Below are 27,155 nucleotides of genomic sequence, written 5' to 3' on the forward strand. Positions count from 1 at the left end.
AAGAAAGAAAGAAAGAGAAGGGAGGGAGGGAAGGAGGGAGGGAGGGAGAGAGAGAGAGAGAGAGAGAGAAAGAAAGAAAGAAAGAAAGAAAGAAAGAAAGAAAGAAAGAAAGAGGAAGGGAGGGAGGGAGGGAGGAAGGAAGGAAGAAAGAAAGAAAGAAAGAAAGAAAGAAAGAAAGAAAGAAAGAAAGAGAAGGGAGGGAGGGAAGGAGGGAGGGAGGGAGGCAAGCTAGCCAGACATGAACACCTAGAGAGAGGGGAGTGGGGAATGGGGAGAGAGGGGGAAGGGGTGAGAGGACAGGGTGAGAGCAAAGGGCTAGAATAAGAAGGAGAGAGAGCAAGGAGGGGGCAAGCAGCCCCTTTTATAGTGAGTCAGGCACACCTGACTGTTGCCAGGTAACTGTGAGGCAGAGCCTAGACAAAATGCTAACAGTGATGAAGCACTCAAAAGGCTGAGGCAGGAGGACCATGAATTTGAGATCAGTCTGTGCTATGGAGTAGAGCCCATTTTTTTTGGAGGGGCAGAGTTAAGTTGGCAGAAGCCTTCTCTGGAACTATAAACCTGTGTTCTCACTCCAGAAGACTCTTTCTCTTCTACTGATACCATGCCGAAGATTCTGCTCGTTCTTCTCTTTTTCTCATTTTAATAAAATGTTTATATGACGTGCCACTCTAAACACTTGCAATTGTCCCATTCGGTGAGTGACACTAAGCACACTTACATCGTTGTAGACCGTCCCCACGGTCCGTGCTTAGAACTTTGTCGTTCTCCAGAACTGAAACCCTGCCTTCATTAAACCATGCCTCCTTATCCCCTCCTCCCAGCACCTGACCACCACAATTCCATTTTCTCTCTATTTGCTGACTGTGTATGGGGATGCATGGGGTGATGCAGCATTTGTCCTTCTGTGACAGGTTGGTCCTCTTCACGTGATATCTTCAAGATGCATCTGTTCTAGTGCATGTCAGTTCCTTTCCATCCTAAAGTCAACTCTTCCTCCATTCTGCCCGGGTCACATTCTCTTGTTGATCGATACACATCTTGTTCATTGATACACGTCCCATTGCCTTTATGCCCTCAGCTGTGTGAAGGTCCTCAGGAGATCTCTGTCGAACGTGTGATAGCTCACTTTGAATGAGCCTTCCCTAGTACATAAGAAAGAAGAAGGGCACAGCCAGGGCTACACAGAGAAACCCTGTCTCGGAAAAAGAAGAAGAAGAAGAAGAAGGAGGAGGAGGAGGAGGAGGAGGAGGAGGAGGAAGGACATCTTTAAGGGTTTCAGCATGTTGCCTTGTCTGGAAGACTAAAATGAATAGGTGTGTCTGTTCAATTGCTACTAAATGATAATATTTACTAGGTTTATTGAGAAATTACCACCTAGTACGCACTGTGTAAAATGAGTTCATTCAAACCAGTCTCGTCACAATCCTATGGGCTTGGTCCCATTGCCCTCAGCCATTTGCAGGGCAGTCACAGCCTAGAAAAGGATTTTGAATGTTCTTGCCAACAGACACTCCACCAGAGAGATTATAGCTGAGGAAACATTGCCGTGTTGGCAATGTAAGTTTCCCCAAAGCTCTCCTCATTCAGCCAACCTTGACTTGGTCTTCACTTCTGTCCATCTCATTTCCGGCAACCCCCTGTCCTTACCTTTGCTCTCACATCTGCATTTCTACTTCTTCCTCCGCCTGCCAAGCAGGGCTTTTCTTGTCCCAACACACACTGTTCAAGCAGTGCCGTGGTCTCTCTTTCCCCGTGAAGCGTTTCCCTGTTCTCCAGATCCTCCCACATGTAGTAAAGGTTGTTTGGCACTATTCATCTGTGGGTGCATACAAACTGTCACACTTGGCTCTTGGAATGCCTGGGGTATAGATGTTGTGTGTTGTTTGTTCAAATGCCTTCCAGATTTGATAAGTTTTGGATTTTGGAATATTTGTATTCTGTTCTGGCTTCCTTTCTGTTGCCGAGATTAAAAACACTCTGACCAAAAGCAACTTGGGAAGAAAAGGATTTATAAGACTTACACTTCCGGGTCACAATCCATCAGGAAGGAAAGTTAGGGCAGGAATTCAAGCAAGAACTTGAAGCAAGGTCCATGAAGGAATGCTGCTTGCTGACTCACTCACAGACTCGTGCTTAGCTAGCTTTCTTTTATAGCCTAGGGCAATCTGCCTAGAGAATGGTGCCGCCCATGGTGGACTGGGCCCTCCTACATTAGGCAAGGCAGTCCAAACAACCCTTCATGGACCAGCCTAATAAAGACGATTCCTCAACTGAGATTCTTTTCTCACGTGATATGTACTGTGTCAGGTTGACACCTAATGTAGCCTAGGACACATACATGCACATCATGAGATAATCATGTCTTTCAGATAAGACTCCAGGCTTAATACTAAACTAGCTTGTTACATGTACACCTTACACACACAGCCTGAAGGTAACTAACTCTGTGTTATATTTTTAATGCACCTGTGCTTCAAGTTCAACCTGTCACTTGAGGTCAGATGGAGAATTTTCCACTGCAGTATCGTGTAAGCATCCAGAAAACCTTCAGAATTCATACCATTTTAGGTTTGGATTTGTGAATTAGAAGTAAAGGACACATGCTCCACTATGTTCATAACAGCCTTATTTATAATAGCCAGGAGCTGGAAAGAACCCAGATGTCCTTCAACAGAGGAATGGATACAGAAAATGTGGTACATTTACACAATGGAGTACTACTCAGCTATTAAAAACAATGACTTCATAAAATTCTTAGGCAAATGGATGGAACTAGAAGATACCATCCTGAGAGAGGTAACCCAGTCACAAAAGAACACACATGGTATGTACTCACTGATAAGTGAATATTAGCCCAAAAGCTCGGAATACCCAAGATACAATTCACAGACCACATGAAGCTCAAGAAGAAGGAAGAGCAAATTGTGGATGCTTCAGTCCTTCTTAGAAGGGGGAACAAAATACTCAATGACGGAAATATGAAGAAAAAGTGTGGAGCAGAGACTGAAGGAAAGGCCATCCAGAGACTGCCTCACCTGGGGATCCATCCCATATACACTCACCAAACCCCGACACTATTGTGGATGCCAAGAGGGCTGGCGAGATGGCTTAGTGAGTAAGAGCACTGACTGCTCTTCTAAAGTTCCTGAGTTCAAATCCCAACAACCACATGGTGGCTCACAACCACTCGTAATGAAATCTGACACCCTCTTCTGGAGTGTCTGAAGACAGCTATAGTGTAATTATGTATAGTAATAAATAAATCTTTGGGCCGGAGTGAGCAGGGGCCAACTGGAATGGGGGAGGGGGCAGGGAACAACTGGAGCAAGTAGGGCTGACCGGAGCGAGCAGAGGTCCTAAAAGTTCAATTCCCAACAATCACATGAAGGCTCACAACCATACACAGCTACTGTGTACTCATATACATAAAAGCAAATAAGTATATCTTTAAAAAATAAGAAAGGGTTGGGAATAGAAATACTTGAACTAGAACTATCTCTAAATACTGAAACTAATTTTTTTAAATTCCTTAAAATATATGCTTTGATCATGTAGCTTCTATTGGCTTGCAAAAAAAAATTTTTTTTAATTTTATTTCATGTGGCCATTGTTAGTGAAGAAAGAGTATCTTTCAACCTTGGTAGACTGTTTTTTGTTTGTTTGTTTGTTTGTTTGTTTGTTTTTAACTTCACATTACTGTTTCAATATTTTTGTTAAACAACTTGTACTGGATATCGATCTGCTGGAGCCCAAAATTTTGCTTGACTTCTTAAGGTTAAAGAGCAGACTAAAACCACCAGGGTGCTACTTGTTTTGATTTGCCCTCCTGCTATACCACTGAGCCCTTTGTTTTATGTGTGGCTTGTAAAATATGTTTCAAATGTCACTGTGATACATGCAGTTTTTCTTAAAATACTCTAGTCCCTAGATGTGCCTCTGCCAACCGCCTCTGCCTCAGAGTTGGTGTTTGTCAGAAGCGGTTACAGACACAGATGCTGGCGCGGGTCGGGGGGGGGGGGTCTCGGCTTTACTTTTCTCACAGCTTTGAATGTTTTAGGCCATCAGTATCTCGTTCCATTGATGACACCACTCAGCAGAAGAACCACAGAGAGAGGGAGACAGAGACACAGAGAGAGACAGAGAGAGGCATAGACAGACAGACACAGCAACAGAAACAGACACACACACAGAAACAGAGAGACATAGACACAGACAGACAGACACACACACAGAGACAGAGAAACAGACACAGACAGACATACAGAGACAGCAACAGAAACAGACACACGCAGAGAGACAGAGAGACATAGACACAGACAGACAGACAAAAGGCAGAGACAGCAACAGAAACAATAGACAGAGAGTCATAGACACAGACAGACAGACAGACATAAGGCAGACAGAGACAGCAACAGAAACACACAGAGACAGAAAGACAAAGAGAGACATAGAAAGAGATGACAGACACAGAGACAGTAACAGAACTAGACACACACACACACACACACACACACACACACACACACATATCTTGGCCAAGATGTAAAAGAAAAAGAGGCTAGAGTCTCAATGTCCCTTTGAGAGCTTACCTTCAGTGACCAAAAGAAGACACACTCCCTCCCCCACCAGGCTCCACTTCATGAAAGTTCTACCACTTTGCACTAAGTCCTCTGGCCTGGAGACCAAGCTCTTACTAACACAGAGACTTTAGAAGACATCCACTCAAACATAACAGGGCCTGGTCGAGCTTGGTGGCTTTCCCAGGATTTCTGGACCTGAGTCATTGATGGCTCCGTTCTACTTGCCAGTGTCCTTCTGTGGCTTACAGGATAGGATGCTGTGTTGGGTTTGTTTTTCTAATGTCGATGGTGGCCTCCTACCCCATGTCCCACACAGTAGATAAACTCAGTGCCACAGTGACTATTCTAACAGGGACACCATAATCCTGAGCTTTGGACACAGAGAGAAGTCAGGGACATTTAGCATCTCTTCCCTACTGGTGTGCTGCCATGTTGGTGTTTAAAGCCATCAGTTCCCAGTGCTCTGTGGATGACGCCTTTCACAGCCACTTCATATTACTTTTGCTGTAGGAGTAAGAAGAGACACATCATTTCAATACATTTTAAAATATTTGATCTCAGAGTATGTACAGAAAAGGAAACTTGAAGCTATTTCCCTGCTTTTCTGTTTAAAATTTTAAAAAGGTTAAAATGTACCATAATACTTTCTATGCATATTGTAATTGGGTCATACCATGATCTTGGCTGCTGAAAATGAATGACGGGCTGTTTCCGTATTTCCCACCAAGACTCTAAGTGGTCGGCTAAAACAATGGGCAGCTGTGCGGTTGGCTGTGCAGGAACCCCTGCATGGGATACCCTGTGCTACCACATGGCCCAGTTTGTGGACTGGTGGCTGGCTGCAGCTTCACCAACTACTGTTCTTGCTCTGAAATTAGCGACTCTTCAGCTTTCACGATTGTTCTGTTCCTAGAACATTTGATGAGCTCGCACCAAAGGTCTTGCTGCAGTTTTAGCATTTAATATCATCAAAAGTTCCGATCCGGCAGAACAACAAGCAGAATTCTTTCACTCACATTTAGCGCCTGACAGCAGCTGGCTCCTTTTTTTTCAGATTTGCTCTCATTTTCTGAATCTAGGGCCATCTCTAATTGAAACAGCTGTCCTGAATGTTTTTCATCTACTTGCTAATTAATTTTTTTTTTCAGGGTACTGCCTCAGAAGAAGGCACAATCCCTTCTTGCTTTCCTGGACTTCATTCCCAGTTCACTAGAGAGAAGCTGTGACTCTGATTCAGTGTTGACGATCTTCATTCAGAGGGACTAAGGCACACAGAAACTTTTAAGTCATTAATTTTAAATTTGTAAAACAAAAAAAAAAATGTAAGAGATTTAAATTGGACTTTTGAAACACTCTACCTGTCTTTATCCTCAGTATAAGGAGACTACCACTTGGTTACCTTTGACTTTGGGCCTTGTCTTGGTTAGGATTTTATGGCTGTGAAGCAATAAACACCGAACACCATAACCAAGGCAAATCTTATAAAAAGAAAACATTTAACATTTAACTAGGGCTGGCTTACAGTTCAGAGGCTTAATCCGTTATCATCATGGCTGGAATCATTGACAGCACCCAGGTAGACATGGCTCTGGAGAAGGAGCTGAGAGTTCTATACCTGGATGTGGGCAGGAAGAGAGAGACACTAGGCCTGGCTTTAACTTCTGAAAAGTCGAAGCTCACGCCCAGTGACGCACCTCCAACACGGCTGTATGTCCTAATAGTGCCACTCCCTATAGGCCACTAAATGGCCACTCATAAGCTATGGGCCTATGGTGGCCATTTTCATTCAAACCCATAGATCTCAAAGGCTTTTCCTTCCTCTCTCTCTCTCTCTCTCTCTCTCTCTCTTTCCCCTGATCCAGTATGCTGGCGCCCTCTGCTGGTAAGGCTCATAGGGCTGCCCTGTAGACCCTGCAGGTATTAAGTGCCTTGCCTGGGGATCCTCTTAGTGCTGCCATGTTCAGCTTGCCTAGCAACAGATGCTTCTCCTTGCTCTGACCACAAATTAGTTTTCAAAGTGACCCTACAGCTCTGCTCCCCGGCTGCAGGTGAGCCACTGAGTAGTTTGGATTCTGATTCAAATTTTGGAAACATGGATGGGGGGGGGGGGCGTATAAGAGCAAAAGACAGATTATTGGATTTAAAACTTTTGAAGTTTGGGGGCCAAGAGTGTAACTCAATGGAAGGGCACTTGCATGCAAAAGTTTCTGGGCTTGGTTTTAAACACAAGGAGGAGGAAGAGGAGGAGGAGGAGGAGGAAGTATGTAGGTAGGAAGGAAGAGGAAAAAGGAAGAAGAGAGAGAGAGGGAGGGAGGGAAGGACAGAGACAGATGGACGGACAGGTGGGCAGACAGGGGAAGGGAGGCCTTGAACCTAATAACAGGCTGAGATTGTCTTTAAGATTTTCACTGAAATCACTTAACAAAGCAGGCACCGCCACGATTTAGAGTATGGAGCATGCAAGTTAGCACAGTGCCCTAGTGCACACATGGTTGTATTGGACAGATTTTGAGCCAGACAGTCATCCTTCTAAGTCATCACTCTGAACTCTTAAAAAATGATAGTGACAATAATTCCTATGTTTTGCACTAAAAAATTTTTTCCTAGAGACAAGAGTTAGGACAGTACCAGCCATCACTCAACAGCCAGAAGCCACTTTTCCCGACATGTATGTTATCATAGTATTGGTATCTACTAACTTTCTGGGTGCAGTGTGGTCTGTTTTTCATTACATCAATGTATTTAATCCTTAAATTTTATAACCCTAATTTTTTTTCTGTCTCACACAGTTTATTTCACAATAGGTAATATGGAATCAAGTTTAACAGTCTATACAGCGATCCAAAGTTCATATTTATAAGAAGTCAACTTTAATTGTATGATTTACAGCAGCTGAGGGTTTTTGCTTTTTATTTTCAAGTTTTACAGAAAGTGGTAGCGGGGGGGTACAAAGAGAGTAAGACTGAAAGCAAGCAAGAGACCCCAGACATTTGCATGTTAAAAGCACCCCCACTGGAGTCATTTCTTGCCCTCTTATTAAATGTTGTTCCTTTGTCACGTGTGAAAATAACAACCAAAATCACTCTCAAGAAACAGAAACTACAACATTACATCAGTCTGACTGTAACCCTAGTTTATATAGCTGATCAAACTACAACCTGAGTATCATACTACCTTAAATATGTGTTTGGGGGTCTAATCTAAATCCCCCCTTTATAACTGTTTGGTAAAACCTGTTTTGTTTCCACTTCTTTTAAATAATGTATAGATGTCTTGGCATCTAAAAATGGACAAACCCTTACAAAGCTACACACACAATGCTGTGGTGTTCATCCTGACTTCCTTCCTGTCCTAATAGCTATGGTGTCTTCTGGGTTGGTACCTGTGTTAACACACTCACAAATGTGGCAACTGTGCTAAACAGGTTTTCTACAAAACCAGAGCATTGAATGTAGTTCAAAATGGAACGTGGCTGTGTGTGTTTATATCTACCAGTCAGTGCCAAGATGTTGTTGCTTTTGTTTTTAGGGGAAAAGTGTTTTTCTTTTCAATACAATACCACACTGGAGAAATACTTTATAGATCTAAGAAACTTCTGTCACAACAGCCCAGGCCTCAGCCAAGAATTGTCTCTGGCTTTTGTGAATTCTTCTTACATTCAATAAATATTCACAGTGAATCTCTGGCTCAGACACTGCTGTGGGTGCAGGGGCAGGAGGTGCCCAGCCTGGCCCTTGAGGTGCCCACAGTCTAATGAAGTTGTGATGCATCAGGTGTGGAAAATGAGAAGATCATGGGCTCCATGGGCTCTATGAGAGACAAAAAGGGACTTCTGGGGATGCGGGGTGGCTAATTGTGGTCTTGACAGGATCTGGAATCTATTAAAACAGCAAGCCTCTGGGCACTCCTTCAAGGGCCTTTCTTAGTCAGATTACTTGAAGCAAGAAGACCTACCCTAAATGTGGACAGCACCTGCGGGTGGCAGCTCAGATAAAAGGACGTGGAAGAAAGAAGCTTTGGTTTTTTTTGCCTGCTTGCCCTCACTCTCACTGAGAAGTTCATTCATCCTGTTCTGGAAGCTTTCCTTTGCTGATCTTAGAACAAGCTTTTTCTAAAGTAATCTGAAGACCAGCAGCTCTCTGGAAGTTCTTCAGATTGCCAGCCCATGACTGGTATATATATATGGTCATGTGTCCATTACAAGCTACCCAAACCAAGTCTTTTAAGCCAATCTAATAAATCCCCTTTAGTCTATAGTCATGTGTTTGTTCTGTTCCTCTAGAGAACACTTACTAATACAGTGTGGCTACAAGGGAGACACTGAAGCCAAAGAGGATAACTAGAAGTTGGCCCAGAGAAGGGGCCCATAGGTATCCCCAGAGAAGAGCAACAGTGCACCTGAACCTACCTTGTTGGGAAGGAGGGGGAGGGAGGAGAAGGGGCAGTGGTTGAAGGCTGAGGTCTAGGTGAACTAGGGAAGGAGTTTGCAGATGGGGACAGTGGTATAGTTAGAGTTGTAATGTGAGAGCAACACATCTCAGGCTGCAGTTGATTGAGGCTGGAGACAATGGAAACGGGTCTCTACTGCTAAAATTGTGCTTAGAATTAGTGATCAAAGACCATCGTGGTGGTAAAGGACAGGACGCACATTTAGGAAACATCCAACAGGACACATGACTTTTTTTTGTTTGTAAGAAAGAAAAAGAAGAGAAGGAGAGGAGGAAGGAGGAGGAGGAGGAGGAGGAGGAGAAGAAGAAGAAGAAGAGGAAGAGGAAGAGGAAGAGGAAGAAGAAGAAGAAGAAGAAGAAGAAGAAGAAGAAGAAGAAGAAGAAGAAGAAGAAGAAGAAGAAGAAGAAGAAGAAGGAAGAAGGAAGAAGGAAGAAGGAAGAAGGAAGAAGGAAGAAGGAGATCAGTCTCATTTCACGTAATTTAGAAAATCCAAAGAAAGAGCAGGTTGTTGAAGGTGTGGATAGTCACAGTGGCCAATCTTTATGTCTGGGGAGAAAGGACAGGCTGATTGAGATCCACTAGACAGAGATGAGCAAAACTCGAATGGTGGTGTGTGGCAATTAAAGGCCAAGATTCGAGGAGAGGATCTGACTGGACTGGCTTTCCTGAGAGGACAGAGACCAGACACCCTCAAGTCTACTGGTAATTCTGGTGACTGTATTCTCTGCTCCAGTCACTGTCAGGCTACTGGGATTGAAGTTTTAGGAGGCAGGAGAGATTCAGGACAGGAGTCCCGGAAGGAGGATTGGTGGAACCAATGGGATGGGGGGGGGGTGGCAATGCTTTAGGAAAACAGACTTCATCAGGAGGCGGGTGGGACAAGGAGGGAGGGAAATTAGATTAAGTGGAGAAAGCTGGAGGCAGTCAAAAGAGATGTGACAGAGAGGAATCAAGAGGGCACAGTCTGACTACAGGATAAAGAAACCCAGTCAGTATCTGCTCTCTGGAACACAGGTCAGGTCATGCTGATAGCAAGGGGGAAATGTGAGGTCTGAAGAGAGCTGAGTAAAGGCTCAGTACCTAGGTGTCGCCACATTGAGGACCATCAATTTCTCGTGATCTCTAGGAGTCCTTTCGCCTTCATGTCTCAGTGCTGGAGTCAAATACCTGGACCTGGTCACCTCTTTTGTCCTGCTGATCCCTGGCACTTGCGCTGTGAACACAAAGCGCAGAGCTTAGCAAAGCTAAAGGGCTCTCATAAAGAACCAGGGAGTGCCAGGCTCCTGTTCCTCACCACTTCCTCGGCTCTAAGGTCAAGTTCAAAACCAGAGTGTGTTCTAGAAAAGCAGTGGAACTGCTCGACAGAACTGCAAAGAAAAACGGGGGCTGGAGGTAAAGACGGGCTGGAAAGGTGGTAGCGGGGGCGAGCTGGAAGAGTCTAGAAGCTGAACGGAGCAAATGCGATGTGACTGGTGAGCCTCCTAGCGATCCTCCTCCCTGATAGAATATGCATGATCCCGAGTGAGGACTCGCCTGGGAACAAGGAGGCGTCGGAGCAGTGGGAGCGCGTGGCCAGACTGGGGCACCGCACAGGGGCGCGGGGTACGAGAAAGCCACGCGGACCAGCGTGTACGCAAGCACCCCCTGTCCCTCTTCTGACTCACCAGGTTAGGGAAACGCTCCTCTGACACCCCCCACCCCCAGCCAACCGGTACCCCAGTCCCCATCTCCTTCCTGGGGAGTGGGACCCGCAGCGGTCGCGCACATCAGACAGTAAGGCAACCATCCGCCCTAGCTGATGGCCACAATCGCCCTGTGAGGACCCTTTGGTACGAGCTCTGGCCCTCGGTGCTGTGCTTAGCCACTACGAGGGGCAGGACCCCGCTTTCGGTTGCGCACCACCCCCTCAGCATCTCCGTGGGGCGGTGCTGAGGCAGGAGCAGGCTGAGCCCGGGCACAGCGCCACCCGGCTGTCTCCAGCAGAACCCGGCGCCAGGGGGGCTCCGCGCGCTGTGTGCGCTGTTTCCCCAGCAGGTTCCTAAGACGACCTGCCTTTAAGGAGCGTTTCCCTGGGCGCGCCTGCCTCCCGGCGCCGTTAGCCGGGAGCGTGCGGTGGGCAGGGGAGGGAGAAGCCCGTGCGATCGCAGATCCCCGGGAGACCTGGCCGTCTCTTTCAGTATCAGAGAGCGGAGACGCCGTCGCGGGAGCGCACATCTCGGGGTCTCGCTGGCTCTGGTGCGCCTTCCTACTTGCCTGACCGCAGAGCGAGCCAGCAGGCATGGGGTGTTTGGGCAACAGCAGCAAGACCGCGGAAGATCAGGGCGTAGATGAAAAAGAACGCCGCGAGGCCAACAAAAAGATCGAGAAGCAGTTGCAGAAAGAGCGCCTGGCTTACAAAGCAACTCACCGCCTGCTGCTTCTGGGTAAGGCCGGGGTGTGTGGTAGCTCCGACCCCGGCGGCTCCCGGTGTCCCAGAGTGCACAGTCCTGGCCTCACCGCCACCGGCACGGGCAGTCTGCCAAATCAGACTGAGCATCGCTGGGCGCCTGAGCCTGGCCAGGGCGCACGAACTACTGCGAAAGTCCCCGCGTAAGAGACATTGGATAGCGACAGGATGGTCCGTTAGGAGGACATGGCTGACCACCTTCTTTCTGTTTATTCACAGGGGCTGGTGAGTCCGGGAAAAGCACTATCGTCAAACAGATGAGGATCCTGCACGTCAATGGCTTCAACCCCGAGTAAGGATACCCAAATTCTATGTCAACTGCGTCATTTCTCAGAAGTACTTTCTCCGCGGTTCTGTTCATAATGTAGTAGATCTAGGTGGTGGGGGAAGACGAAATCTAGTATCGAATTTGCTCCATTTAAGCAAAATCCTTCTTTGGCAAAGTCTAGTTTTAAAAGTAAACTGCTTGCCAAACAACAATTTGTTAGGAATTCTTGGGGGAATTGGTTTCTAATATTGGTGTGGGGCTGAACCCTCAGCCAATACGTTGATCCATTATTATCTGAAGGGGGGGGGGGCTTGAAATCCAAGAATATTGGAATCTGTTTCTTAAAGTGACATATTAGTTAGAAAACATCTGTGAACATTCTTCAGTTTACTTCGGATCGCCTCGAGATTCACAGTACCTACTGCAATGCATTAATAAAAGCAGCGAGTGTATCGTGTTGGATGGTTTAGGGAATAGTCACAAGGAAAACTGTCTGTATACATTCAGTGCAGATACGGGTTTTGTTGTTGTTGTTGTTGTTGTTGTTGTCGTTGTCGTTGTCGTCGTCGTCGTTGTTGTTCATTTGTTTTTTTTGCCAAACGTTTTTTGATCTGCAGCTAGTTGAATCCACAGTGTCAAACTGCCTGTATCGCAATACATTCATTCTCTATAGTATAGCAAGTTACATCTACTTCAATTTCTAACCATCAATATAAAGGATAGACTTGAATAAAACTGTAGAGTCATATTTGTATGCACGATCCATGATAACTATTGTGATTCTGTGACCTGGATGTTTGTTTGAACTGTAGATTTTTTTTTTCTGAAGCAGATACGTTCCATTTGTTTAGAGCACAAATTGGAAAGGGTGGTGATGTTTTCGTTTCTGGGGTAAAAACTTGGCAGATGCCTTGGGGGCTTGGTGCTGACCTCTGTCTGGTTGAAACCAGATCTACCTGATGCTGCACATTCACTGGAAATTTAAAATCTTAATTGGCTTCTATCAGTGAAAGGTGAATGAAATTAATAACAACTTCTCCTTCAATGCAGGGAAAAGAAGCAGAAAATTCTGGACATCAGGAAAAATGTCAAAGATGCGATCGTGGTAAGGACTTCCCTTAATGTCTGTCCGCTCACCTGAAGTGTTATAAGTAGGCTAAACAGGATAAACACAAAGTATATATTTCTGATTAATATTCATAGGATTCTTACCTGCTATATCTCTCTGTTTTGTTTTTCTCCTTCATCATATTTTAGACAATCGTTTCAGCAATGAGTACTATCATACCTCCAGTTCCACTGGCCAACCCTGAGAACCAGTTCCGGTCAGATTATATCAAGAGCATAGCCCCTATCACTGACTTTGAATATTCCCAGGTAAGAAAAACCTTTCCTGGAATACTTTATAAATAATAAGAGATGGATCCATGTCTAATGAGGTTGCCTCCTGGAAAGCAGCCTGAATTCTCTAACCCTATAGGCACATCCTTTGTGCTTGTTAAAAAATGGCAAAATAATAATAATAATAACAACAACAACAATAATAATAGGATTGTAAGAAATGTCTTTATGGGTGTCTGTGTGGCTGATCATCAGGGAGACAGCTTGTCTTTCAGAAATGCGACGCTTTTTCCTGTATGTTTTTAAAGCATCGTCTCTTACAACAGAAACATAAATTACATGAGCAGAGAGAAAAGGTTTATGGTGCCTAACTGCCTCTGTGGAAATTTAAAAAAAAAAAAAGTTTGTCTGATCACAAGATAAGAGCGTGCATGATGTAAGTTAACACAGACCAGCATTCTGTGTGTTGTATCAAGAAAGATACAGTGAGGTTTACCTCTGTCTCACAGACAGCTACGATCCATCATTCCTTGGGCCAGAGGGAGGCCAGCCAGTAGGAGTTGTTTCCTGTTTGATTTGCATGTCTTTAAAATATTGTTTATTACTGTGATGTAGCAGATTTAAATCAAACTGTATACTAAGTTTCTGAGAGAGTCAATTGTGTTCCAGTTGTTGCAAAAGCATCTTTGTGTGTGCATGGGTACATTCATACACCTGCCAGCACACTACTTCTGAGTTTTCACTCCCTGGCAGGTGGTTTACAAATACCTTTCCACTAAGTGCCCATTTTGCAGATTACACTGTGTAAATAGAGGCTTAAAGGCCTGGTGCACTCTCTACTCCGCCCACCCTCCTTCCTTTTCCTCCCTGTCAAGTGTCATTCTGTGGGCTCTGTATCAGTTAATGGATAACTTTTTTTTTTTTTTTTGAGACAGAATTTCTTTGTATAGCCCTGACTGTCCTGGAACTTATTGTATAGACCACGCTGGCCTCAGACTCACAGAGATCTTCCTGCCTCTGCCTCTCAAGTGCTGGAATTAAACATAAACACCACCACAGCTGGCTAACAACGTCCTTCTAATTTTCATCCTTCAGTATAGATTACTTTTCTCTTTTTCTGTATCCATAGATAGTCATTATATTTCCGTCCTTTAGTATACTCTTGCCTCTGATAAGCACCAAAATATAGCCAGAACTATCTCTGCAGTTTCTGAAAAGCAGTTGCGGGTGATGTAATGAGTCAAAGGAGCTCGGTGTCTGGCACAGGACACATCGGCTCTGAACTGGGTCTTTACTTACGGATAGCTGGGAACAGGATGAGGAGATGGTAAGGGGGGATGAAAGGTAGCCGGATGCTTCTGCCACACCAGGAAGCCTTCCTACATCCTGCTGGATCTGCAGGGCTTCTGCTCTGTTCTCTGTGGCATTTTGTGCATTGAAGAAATCCCCCAAAATGAAATGGAGAGTGATATTCTCATGCTGCTCCGGGTGTGGACCATCCTGTCAGGGCTTCCCAGAGTCGTTGTAAAAGACCTCCTCTATTCCCCAAGCATGTGTCTTTAGAACATCACTGCCAGCCTGGGAGACGTGAAGACCAATCGCTCTGTTCTGTATCATTTTCTCCCTGCTTATCCACACTCATAGATGATCCCTTCCTTTCTCAAATTCTCTAGTGCTGTCTTGGGCATCCTCGTGAACTGTGAATGTGCCTCTGGGGTTAAGTCTTACATATTTTAATCAAAGCATAAAACTTGAGGAACCATTTTCCACATACGCATAAGCTCTCATAAAATTACCATAAGCCATATTTAATTATCCATTAAGTAAAAGAACATTTGATACCCACTGATACCAATGTAATTAAAATGCAGTGTGAGGCAAACTCTTTTAGGGGCTGCCCTGTTGGGGATTTTGTTTTGTTTTGTTTTGTTTTTGTTTTTTATTTTTCTGCCCTAGCATGTTATGGGTTTGCATATCTGTGCTCACATAAAATGAGAGTGTCTTATTTGTTTTTTTTTTTAAATCTAAAATAAGAACTTAGTACTAATAGGAAACATTGTTTCTGAAAGTGCTATTTCTTGTTGAATATACACGCACTCTCCAGAGACATTATTTCTCAGTTCTTGGAAGCATTCAGACTACTTGTGTGCAAGAATTTGGAGGATGCTGAGTGGAATTCAGGATACAGGCTAGGTGTGGAGAATGGCTTGCAGAAGGCAAGTGTCAAGGGTAGACAGATGATGGTCATTTGGAGCTGACTGAAATTATCCAGACATGAGATGACAGGTTGGTGTGGTATGGGATGCCTTTTACTGGGGACAAGTGAAAGGGTCCTGGGTTGGGTTACATTTTGGAAATGGAGTCATTCGTTGGTCTGTTCTTTGCATGTGGGTACTGAGCCTGGATTTCTGCACAGAAAATAGGGACAGGTTGGGAAGATAGGGGGAACGAGAAGTGTTATTTTCCTGAGAAACTGGAGACCACCGTTAAGTCACTCGGATGTGGGCGTGCAGGGCCTGATATGAGGGATTGGAGTGAGAAGGGCTGAAGGCTGGAAATCCTCTGCACAGAGATTGTAACGTGGGGTGGGCCAATTAGGACGACTTGGAGAAACACTAAGAAGATGGCCGGGTTGCAAGTAGCTAAGAGGCTGTCTAGGATGCCATGGCAGGACACCGTAAAGCAAGGGAAATCAGAGCTGGGGTGACGGGGGCACTAAGAAGAGCCATCCAAGATTGAAAGAGATCCCCACCACAGGCAGTGTAGAAAAAAAAGTAGATCTAAATAGGCATTCACGGAGCATGACGTTTGTAGCCTGAAGATCAGCAGTGACCTTGACAAAGATTAGTTGGTATGCCGAGAAGAGGATGTTGACTGAAGGCAGCAAGAGTATCCTGGGCTTACCACAGGCTCTGCTGTGAAGAAAAGCCAAGAAGCAGAGATAAAGAGGGATATGAAAGGCACAGAAAGATCCTGGGTTTGCCGTGGACTCGGCCTCTAAGAAAACACAGGTAGCACGGACCCGATGCACATGCGAATGTCCAGGATTGACTTACAGAGTTAGTTTCCAGAGAGGTCACTTTTAGGATAAAAGGTGTAAAATCACATCTCAACTCACGTGACGTGTTCTTTAGCAAGGAGAGAGAAAACAATGACAGTGCAAGGGAAACGGACTAATGACAGAAAGAGGCTATGGGCAGAGCCTGGACAGAGAGGGGCGCTATGGGCGGAGCCTGGACAAAAACAGGCTATGGGCAGAGCCTGGACAGAGAGAGAGACAGAGAGAGACAGAGACAGAGAGACAGAGAGACAGAGAGTCAGAGAGACAGAGAGAAGCAGGCTCTGGGCAGAGCCTGGACTCTCACAGAGATGGGAGGCCAGACTTCAAAGAGACTGCTTTTGAGTATGACAGAAGGCAAGGTTAGATATAGACCTAGGTAAGACAGTAGAAATGAGACAGGAAAGAAAAGGAAGGCTGGCTTGCACAAACCTCTTGAAACAAACTGTTAAAGCAAATTAGCAAATGTGCATAAAAACAATTGTCTGATTTGGGAATTTCCATAAACTGCCCAACATGCTGTTTATGGTATTATTCATGGTTATGATGAACAATGCATATGAGGGGATAAAGATTAAGCCCTTGAACCTAAGTGATACCATGATTCCTTTCACAAGCCAGACATTGCAAAAGGAGACTTCACACAAGATGTCAGAAGCAAAAAACTACAATTGTCCTCATAGCTCCCTTACAAGCTATCTGCTGCTAAAACCATGAAATTTTGGGAGACAAAGCAAGCACAGTATGCTAAATTTTAACGTCAACTAAAAGCAAACATCCTCTAAAAAATATAAGTTATATTGGACAGGAAAGGTGTGGCCCTTAAGTACAAATAATTAACTAACAGCTGCATAGTTAGCTTTTGTTTTTTCATGGGTATATCTAGACCTTACATCATCTTGGTTTGAGACTCAGTCTACGTAAGAATCCTTTCACTAGTCAATACCATGTACTTGCAATCAAATTTTGTATAGCAGCCTGCACATCTACAAAGGAAGAGATGGAAACTAAGCAAAACAATGTAAGCGGATTGGTTGATCACTAAATAGGAAAAATGTTGTGGTTGCCTCTCACCCCCAAAATCTGTCAACCTAACACTGGACAAAGCCACTGGTGAGGTGGCTTCTCCACTTGAGTCATTTTTCTTTTTCAAACATGGAGAGCTTATTAGCTCTTTCCTAAATGTGCTTTGTTAGGATATTTTCAAGACAAAGAAGGCCTTATGAGGATGCAGAAGCAGAGCTGTGTGGGGTAGGTGGTTGGTATACCTGTCATCCTGGCATTCGGGAGGCCGAGGCAGGAAGATTGTAAGCCCAAGGGCAGCCTGGCCTGCATAGCAAGCTCTAGAACTGTCAAGATTCTGGCTCAAAAAAAGGAAAAGGGGGGAAGAGGATAGAAGAAGGAAGGAAGGCCCCTGAGTGTGTCCAGGTCAAAGCTGGGGGAGATCTGAGATCCCAGGCAACATGTTGAGTCTTGTGTAATTAAGTTATCTTCTGCTTTTGAGACAGTCAGTGTGTGTAGCCCCAGGTAGCCTCAAATCACTATCTAGTCTAGGCTAGCCTCAAACACAGAATCCTTCTGTTTCCTACTCCCCTGTACCGAGATTTCAGGCCTGGGCATTACATCAGGCTTAAACTATATGCTTTGAAAAAGAGGTACTAGGGACCCAACCCAGGACCTCACGAATGGCAGCTTGACATGTTAGCACTGAGCCACTATCATTTTTATGGGGTAGAGGGCGGGGGGGGGGGCAGCTTGTGGTTAGTTGGTCCAAAGCCTACAATGTAAGCCAGCGTCAGCGAGCTGTTCCACGGAAGCCCAAGCTATAGTTACACTAGGATTCTCCAGTCTCCCGTATCACAGCCTCAAGTCTCCCAACCTCGATGGCCATGGAGTGGGTGTGGCTGCCAGTGCTCCTTGAGACCCACGTGAGGAAGCGGTCTCCATCCCCACCGTGCTCCTCCCCAAAGCTCACAACAGAAAATGTCACTGAATATCTGTTCATTTACAGTGTAACACATGATTCTCTTGTCAGCGTCATTCAGGACAGTGAGTGCGAGATGCCAGCGGACGGGCTGATTAGAATATCATGCTATTGAGGAAGCATTCTAGTGCACACAGCAAAATGCTAGCCCACACTTTAATTCAAAGCAGTGGGAATCATTCTTCCCGAGCAGTTTTCTCATCTTCTTGGAACTGATGAAGCCATGTGCCTGTCTTAAAAGGAACTGAAGAGGGGCTGGGGCTATAGCTCAGTGGCAGAGCACCTAGCATGCTCAAGTCAAAAACCTCAGGACTGGTGTTCACCTCTGGGTGAGCACTATCACTTTTCCTTAGGGAACCGAGATGCTTAAAGACTTCTATTTATGGCATGAAAAGAGCTCTCATCTCAGCTACGGTCAGGCGTGAGGGGCCAACAGAAAACACTCTATGAGATGCTTTTAGGGACAGGCTGTTCCTGTGCTGGGTGGGAGAGAATGGCTGCCTTGGAGGACCCACAACAACGAAGGACTATGAGCCTGGCTGCTTCCATGCTGTCAAGGAGATTGAGGCATGGTCAGGGAGGGACATCCCTGCATTCTCACTGGCAAGGAAGCAGTAGAAGGAGCCGGCTGTATAGAGGCGTCGCACAGGACTGCTGTGCTCAAACCCCAGGCAGACCAAGTGCTTGCCGTGTGACTCTGAGACCTTTACTTCATACTTCATACTTCTCCTATAATTTCTCAACAGTGCAGCAGAGTGGATCATGCCAGCTACACCGTGTGGCTGTGTCGGGGTTAAATAGAGTGGCACCTGGGAGGCAGCCAGCTCGGGAGAGATACACTTTACAATGAGTGTCCATGCTCTGTGAGAGAGAAGATCAGGTAGAATCAGTTATACAATGTCCTCTGATCCCAGCTCAGGCTATGTCCTCATCCTCTTCCCGTGTTATCCATCCCAGAGGTTCTGCCAACTTTTCCTTCGAGGGAGCTAGCAGACCCCAGAGCTGTCCCACCCTGCCTTAGACAGCATTCACAAAGCAGTCTTTTTTGTCCTATGCCAAGTGTCCCCTAAACCTCAGGACACTCCTAAGGGACCTCACCCCTAAGTATCACAATGGAGGCAAGCAAAGGAACTCTGACCTCTGACCTCTGGCCGTCTCAGAAGACAGATTTCATGAGGAAAGTGCTCCATCTCTGTCGCCAGCTGCCCCAGGTCCCACCCTGCTATGTTATTTTAACATTTTTATTTTTCCTTCTTGATTTCTTTGTTTGAGGAAACGATTTGGTTTGGTTTGGGTTGGGTTGGGTTTTTTGCTTGAGATAGAGTTTCCCATAGTCCAGGCTAGCCTCAAACTCAGTATGTATCAAAAGATGACCTTGAACTTGATTTCCTGCTTCCTTCCACCTCCTGAGTTTGGAGATTATGGGTGGTGCTGCCTTGCTGTTTATGGGATGCTAGGGTTTGTGCCCAGAACCTCGTGCACGCTAAAGAAGCACACTACCATCCGAACTCTGTACCAGGCCCTTCACTTGGATTTTCACAAACCACCACAGTCGGTCCTTCTAATGTCTGCCGACCTCCATCCTGCTGTCTGACCCTGCGGTTTCCAAAGCTGCCTGGAACTAACCAGGCCTTGCTGGATCGGGGTGGGGACTGTTATTTAATCTTATTTTTAATGAAAATAGTCACGACATTTTAGTTAAATATTTTAATTAAATTAATGTTCCGTTTGGTTAAAAAAAAAAGTCTGTCCATGTTTTTACCCAAAATTTCACAAGTCCTGTCTAACTCACTCTAGGATTCCCCATGTGTCCAATAAAAGGTGGAGGCTCTCCTGACCCTTGGCCTTAGTTAGGGTGATAACCAAAGTACTTCACATTTTGAGTGACAGGTTCTTTGTGAGTCAAGTTGTCAGCATTCAAAATTTTTGTAATAAAATATTTTGACTGCCCTGGGATATACACTCTGTTCTTTTAAAATGTTCTAGAAATTTTCCTTCTAAAATGGAGCAAGACTCTGGGGGCAGAGGCAAAGGGCTCCTGAGTTTGAGGCCAATCTGGATACTATCTCAACAAAACAATAATAAAATAATAAATGAACAAGTTTTCTCTAAATTTGCACCTCTGCTCTTTGGTATGGTTTGATTTGGTTTGGTTTTGGTTTTGTTGGTGGTGGTGGGTTTGTTTGTTTGTTTGTTTGTTTGCTTGCTTGCTTGCTTACTTCTGGTGTTTAATGAAAATGGCAAACAACCCCTCCTTAGATCCAGGACAGCCATATTGGTTCCATCGAGAATAATGGAAATCATACTTGGAATGAGGGCAGTGCTGTGTGTTTTAGAGCTGGAAACATCTGACAGCTCCAACTGAAAGAGCTCCACAAGAAAGAGCAGACACAAAGAATGTGGGCACTGAAGAGAGCCCCTAGCGTGTGAGTTTAGTGTTTCTAGCCATCTGGGGAGCACGTGGCACTTGGCCAACATGGAAGAAGTCTGTTGGGCTAGCGAGTGAGAGATCGCATTGGTTCAATGACTCTACCCTCTGGACAATAGGTAGCAAGATGAAAGAAGGGGGTCACATGAGCGGAGCTTGCTTCTTTGCTGGTTTTTCAGCAGAGTCAGGACGTATCTGGGGATACAGAGATAAACGGAGCCACGCTTTGCTTGGTCTCGGATGTTGACATTTGACAAGCACGGGAGGTTCACAGGCATTAGGAGTACATGAAGGAGGTCTTCCTTCCTGAGGTGAGGAGAAATCCCTCCAAGCTGGAATCTCCGCATTGATGTGGACAGAGCAGAGGCAGAGAGTGGCTCCTTGTGACTGAGGCTGTGGGGCCTTAACCACACCTGGGAAGAGGACAAAGACAGGGCACTTGTGCCAACAGCAGGGCTGTTCCTCCTCGGGCTTCACAGTGGTTCTTATCATAAGCGTCAGTTCTTTTTGGAAAAATGACTCTGGAACTCAACCCACTCTTAGGTCTACAGTGGAATGATGTTCTGAGGGCTTGGCCTGGGGCGAATGGTATTTCTTCTGCCAGAAAACTTCACCTGGGCCTCATAGGACTTGTCAAATCCTAAGGAAGGATGAAGCATGTTCCTTTGATAATTCATAAGTAAGTTTTAGTAATGTCACTTAGAACTGCAGTGTGTGTGTGCATATGTGTGTGTGCATCTGTTCTTAACAAAATGTTCACTAAACTGTTCATTTGCTAGTTTTATTTAGCACACTGGTGTGTTTGCGCCACAATAAATAAGTAAGAGGGAAACGGGAATCTTCAGACTCACGAATCCTACAATGAGTGGGGAACCTAGAGCTCAGCAGTAAAACCTTTGTTTAGCGTGAGTGAGGCCTTGGGTTCGATCCCAACATTGTGGTTAAAAAAAGTACCATAGAGAAAACAGGACAGAGCTGGGGACCACTGTGCCTTACACATGACAAGGCATGTTGATGTATGTTCCTCCAAGTAAAAACTGCTCTTTACTGTGACTTAGATAGGCCAGCATCCTGACGCCATCATGGCAACATTTGTGTAAGAACAGCGTAGCTGGGCATGGTGATGCACACTTCTAAACCAAGAACTCACAAAGCAGAGGCAGGACTACCTCTGTAAGTTCGAGGCTAGCCTGATCTACATAGTAGTCTACATTTCCAGACTAGCCAATGCTATATGGTAAGACCTTGTCTCAAAAAAGGGGGTGGGGATTTATCCAGTAGCATCCTAGATTTAACTTACCCATGACTAAGGGAATGAAGAACATTTTGACATCAGATCCCATCCACCTTTCCTAAGTAGCATGAACCACAAAAACACTAGCAGCTGAGCCAATGTGACTTTCATGTAAAGAGTTTGTGCTTGAAGATAAATTTTAAACAACAAGGTAAGGCAACTTTTTTAAAAAGAAAACTCCTCGGATAAGATGTCACTGAAATCTCAAGGCCTATGCAAAGACTTCTGACATGACGCTCGCCTCTGGTTAGCATTTCCTCGAAGCTGGCTGCTGGGCTTATCCGAGGGAAGCAGAGCCCGGGGAGCAGGCGCCTTGGCACCCCGTCTTAGTCCTTGTCATCCCCAGCTTTATGTAACCGAGAGGAAATATTTTGAACTTTTCAGCCGTCTCTTTGGGGAATGGCAGGAGGAACAGTAAGTAGGCTATTCTTGTGGCAAATTAAGCCTTAAGTGAGTCAACACTTGTGGCTTCTGAGAAATGCACACCAAGCTTTGATGAGGCAGGAGAGTGGGGGCGTTCCTGAGAGGACTCTTCAAGCATTTGTGGCTTTTTACCTTGTTTTTGGCTTTGCGTGGTGTCCTAGTCCACTTCTCTGTGATAAAACACTGACCAAAAGCAACTTGGGAAGGAAGAGGTTTATTTGGCTCACAGGTTGCAGTTCACCATCCAGGGAGGTCAAGACAAGGGCCTGGAGGCAGAAACCATGGAAGAACACTGCTTCCTGTCTTGTCCCCATGGCTTGCTCACCCTGCTCTCTTATAGAAACCAAGACCACCTTCCTAGGGGTAGCACCACCCACAGTGGGCTTGACCCTCCTCATCATTCTTAATCAAGAAAATGCCTGATATGTCAGTGTGATTGAGGCAATTCCTCAGTTGGAGTTTCCTTTTCTCAAATGACTATAGTCAGTGTCAAGTTGGCAAACATCAACCAGCACTCTTAGGGATACCATCAGTAAAGTTGTGGGGGGGGGGTTCCTTCTCCTCTTAAAATAATTTTGTACTTTTATTATGCTGCAGCATGCGGAGTTGAGCTAATACAACCTTCAGCCTTCTGCATAACATTCTCTCTACACAAAGCCGTTTCATTTTTAAAGTTTTGTTTCCTTGTTTAGGATATATTTCTATATGAAGTAAAATCTAAAAGATATGAGTATGAAGTAGATTCTCTCATTTGGTCTCCTACAAGATCCCCACCCATATGTAGCATGTGACCTGTCAATCAACAGAGTGGTCAGTGCAGCCCTGACTCTTAGTAACTGAGCTGCAAGCCTCGTAAGAGGATTTTTCCCCCTCATGCTAGATCTAAATCAGGGCTTTGAGCACAGCACATTAAAAAGTATTCTACCACTGGGTCACACCCTCAACTCTCAACACATTTCTACCTCCTAGGAGAAATGTGCTAGAAGTGCTCTGGACTGCTGTGCTATCTATCTGGTGACGTTTTTATTTAAAATTTATTTTTATACATTTTTTGCAAAATTTTTTTAGATATTTTCTTCATTTACATTTCAAATGCTATCTCAAAAGTCCCCTATACACTCCCCCGCCCTTCTCCCCAACCCACCCACTCCCAATTCCTGGCCCTGGCTTTCCCCTGTACTGGGGCATATAGTTTGCTAGACCAAGGGGCCTCTCTTCCCAATGATGGCCAACTAGGCCATCTTCTGCTACATATGCAGCTAGAGACACGAGCTCTGGGGGTACATATTGCATTATGTTCACCCTTCCTCATTTTTTCTTTATCCATTCCCAAACTCTTCCTTTCCAGTTTCTTCCTTGTTAAGTATGTATGAAAAGTGTATGCACAAGTTGTTAGAAGATGTAGACACAAATTGCAATTAATCTTCTTAGTATAAAAATTGCCTAATCTGAATTAGCAAGGGAGTGTTTTTCAACAAAATTTGATCCTGAGGTGAATTGTATAGAAACCATCTGGGGTCTGAAACAAAATGTGCTTAGTAATGAAAACACAGAGTGATGATTCTTTTTCACTGTTGCTATGTTAAATATATCAGCTGCAGTCTCAATCACCCTGAGGGAAATCATACATTAAAGAATTCCAGGCAGGACACTTGGAGGCCATTTGACCATTAGGTTCCAGGCAGGTGACTGCCCATTGAGGACAGCACTTCAAAGTGTTTGTCTCATTGCTCATGGATTTAGACTCTTCCCTCTCACATGAGTGGCCCATTCAATCCATGCCTGCTGGCTTCTGTGTCACAGCCTAGTCTGACATCCCCATCCAAGGGTGAGTCTCTGTTATCTCTCATGACCCATGGTGCTTTCCTCTTACCCCTGACACTTGACCCTCCTTCCTTCGGGTCTTGTTATCCCTTCCTCAAAGTCTGGCTCATCTGAAAACAACAACATAACAAAACAAACAAACAAAACCACACCTTCCACGACGGCCTTTGCATGCTCCCTGATTTAAGATTACAGTCTTAATGACTTTGACCACTTACAAGTACTCAGTTAGTGCCAAATGATCAAAGCCCTAAGGAAGCAAGTTGTCTGCCCCACTTCCAATTCCTCCCAAGGGTAGTCCTCTTAGGAAATAGATCGATTTGCTGTAATACAAAGTGTTTTGTTCATATCCTACCTTTTAATTTCTGCAGGCCAGTCTTAACCATGTTGCGTTTGCCACTGTGCCCACATTGGAGGATGAGGTAGCTGTCTGTGCTTGGGATGAGACATTTGGCACCTGTTACGATCAGTAACTGTGCTAAAGCCAGTGTGTATCTTAGTCTCTGCTCTGTATTGTGCTTGGGACCAAGAGTTACACAAGAAAGCCTAAACCCTGACCTCTGAAAATGTTTGCTCAGTGAAGAAACAGGTTGTTAGGAACATTTAATGTGTAGGATAAAATAATGACCAATAAGAATAATGTGACTCCATAGTAACTTCCTTACTGGGGACTTGACCTCCACAGTCATCCAGTGACATTAGTGGTACATGAACTCAGAGCAAAGGTGTCATGACAGACAGCACCTGGTGGAAAGAGAAAATTTCACCACCAGAGCAGTGAAGAGGTCTTGTCCATGAAGGAAAGAACCCGTATCCACTAATGTGGGAGGTAGATTAGGAAAAACAAAATTGAGACTCAGAGAAATGGGATGTAAACTGCCAATCCCACCTGAATTTTTCTAATTAAAAAGTGACATGTGTTTGGGGCTGGCGAGATGGCTCAGGGGTTAAGAACACTGTCTGCTCTTGCAGAGGTCCTGAGTTCCATTCCCTGAAATCACATGGTGGCTTACAACCAACTATACGGGGATCTGATGCCCTCTCCTGGCATGCAGGCATACATGCAGATAGAGCACTCATACACATTTAAAAAATAAAAGAAGAAGAAGAAGAAGAAGAAGAAGAAGAAGAAGAAGAAGAAGAAGAAGAAGAAGAAGAAGAAGAAGAAGAAGAAGAAGAGGAGGAGGAGGAGGAGGAGGAGGAGGAGGAGGAGGAGGAGGAGGAGGAGGAGGAGGAGGAGGAGGAGGAGGAGGAGGAGGAGGAAGAAGAAGAAGAAGAAGAAGAAGAAGAAGAAGAAGAAGAAGAAGAAGAAGAAGAAGAAGAAGAAGAAGAAGAAGAAGAAGAAGAAGAAGAAGAAGAAAATAACATGAGCATGTCATAGGTTTGAGGTGTGGTCACTTGGGACAAAAAAGCAAAATATATTCAGAAGGAAGCCTGTAGAGACCTGGAATCACCAGTCCAGAATACAGTTTCCCATCACAAGTTGAGAGTGTGCCTGGCACAGCAGCTTCACCCCTCTGGTCTGGGGGTACAGTGAGCATTGATAAGAACTCAGGCTGAGCCTGGGTCTACACACTTCTTCCACAGGACTTCCATAGTACATGGCTGTCAATGTATTGCATACCACATGATTACTCAGTGTTTAAAGAAATGTTAATAAGACCAGGTTTGGCTTCTTTAATCCCATCACTCAGGAGGCAGAGGCAGGAGAATCTCTATGAGTTCAAGGCTAGCCTGTTCAACACAGAAAGTTTCAGGACAGCCAGAAATACACACAGAGACTCTGTCTCAAGAAGAAGAAGAAAAAGAAAGAAGAGAGGGAGGAAGAGGAAGAGGGAGAGGAGGCAGAAGAAGAGGTGGAAGGGAAGGAAGAAAAGAGTGAGAGAGAAGAGAAGACAGAAATATTATTAGAAATATTAGTGAAAAATACACTCAGGCACATTGTATTAGATCTACTTTATTTTATAAAGCATGTTCATTGAGGTAAAGAGACATAAATGACTGTTGGTTTCTTTATCTCCACTAAAATGTCTTCATTCTAAGTTGAAGTTTTTGAATAAACTTTACCACAGTCTTCTCCACTTATAACTTTATCTCTCCATCCACATGAGTATCTATAACATGTGTACGCGTAAATATGCATGTGTAAATATGCATGTATAATATGCATGTGAAAACATGTATGTACAGAGACTGAATCACACACAAATATTACTGAAAATGCAAAATTTGTTTTAAAGATATTCCCAAGATCCCTCACTTAGTTCCACGACTATTCTTCAAAAAGTATCTGAAAGAAATGAAGTCTTGTTCACCATAGAGTCAGCATCATCTCTAACATGGGGACTTTCTCAATTCACTTCCCTCCTGCCACCATCCAAGGGGAATATGAGAGTTTTAGCAACTGTGTTTTCACTGTAGAACCAGCTACTAAATCTCAATCAAGTGAGAAAATGTTGGCTAACATATTTGTCAAAAAATGACAATTGTTACTTGAGTTTTTCTTTTTTTATCATGTGTCACCAATCTACAAAGTATCTCTTATGGGACTAGAATAAGTCATTTCATTTGAGAACATACTCGAAGGCTCCTCAACTCTCTTCCCCAAGACTATGCTCCTTATCTAGGCTCCTAAACATTATCTAAATGTCCTGTTGCTTTATACACAGTGCAGGGGATGGAACCAGGGCCCTGAGCATATTTAGAGGACACTCTACCAGTGGGCTAAGCCCCTATCCCAAAATGCTTATTTTTAAGAAATTCTTATATTTTCTTAAAATATTCCTAAATGGTTAATTTTATGTTTATATTTATATTTACTTCATTTCTTTATTATTTCTTATTAAACTATGTAATTAAAAACCAACAAAAATTACACTTCTGGCTTTGGTATGTGCCTGAGAGAACCAAACCAGTAAAATCTGTCATCATTTTGGGTATACTGTATAGCAGAGCACTTACCTAGAGTGTGTGGAGCATGCTCAAGCCCCAACACAGAAAAGAAATAAAGTAATGAGGGACTATCACATCGTATTTGGATTTCTGTGACTGGAGACT

General features: G+C 44.5%; 1 protein-coding gene across 3 annotated transcripts in view; it reads left to right on the forward strand.

Moving 5' to 3' along the window:
* Gnal (guanine nucleotide binding protein, alpha stimulating, olfactory type) overlaps positions 1-27,155 on the forward strand; it is a 138,495-nt gene that overhangs the window by 34,218 nt on the left and 77,122 nt on the right. The window contains exons 1-5 of one of the 3 annotated variants that reach the window (XM_030250337.1): positions 10,559-10,699; positions 11,210-11,455; positions 11,698-11,770; positions 12,797-12,851; positions 13,004-13,123. In XM_030250337.1, coding sequence (XP_030106197.1) covers positions 11,311-11,455; positions 11,698-11,770; positions 12,797-12,851; positions 13,004-13,123 — 393 coding nt within the window. In that variant the 5' untranslated portion in view covers positions 10,559-10,699; positions 11,210-11,310. Of the gene's footprint in view, positions 1-10,558; positions 10,700-11,044; positions 11,456-11,697; positions 11,771-12,796; positions 12,852-13,003; positions 13,124-27,155 lie in introns of those variants that run through there. The other 2 variants (NM_010307.3, NM_177137.5) reach the window with 2 other exon arrangements.

The sequence above is a fragment of the Mus musculus genome, chromosome 18 (genome assembly GCF_000001635.26).
Source record: "Mus musculus strain C57BL/6J chromosome 18, GRCm38.p6 C57BL/6J".
Taxonomy (NCBI): Eukaryota; Metazoa; Chordata; class Mammalia; order Rodentia; family Muridae; genus Mus; species Mus musculus.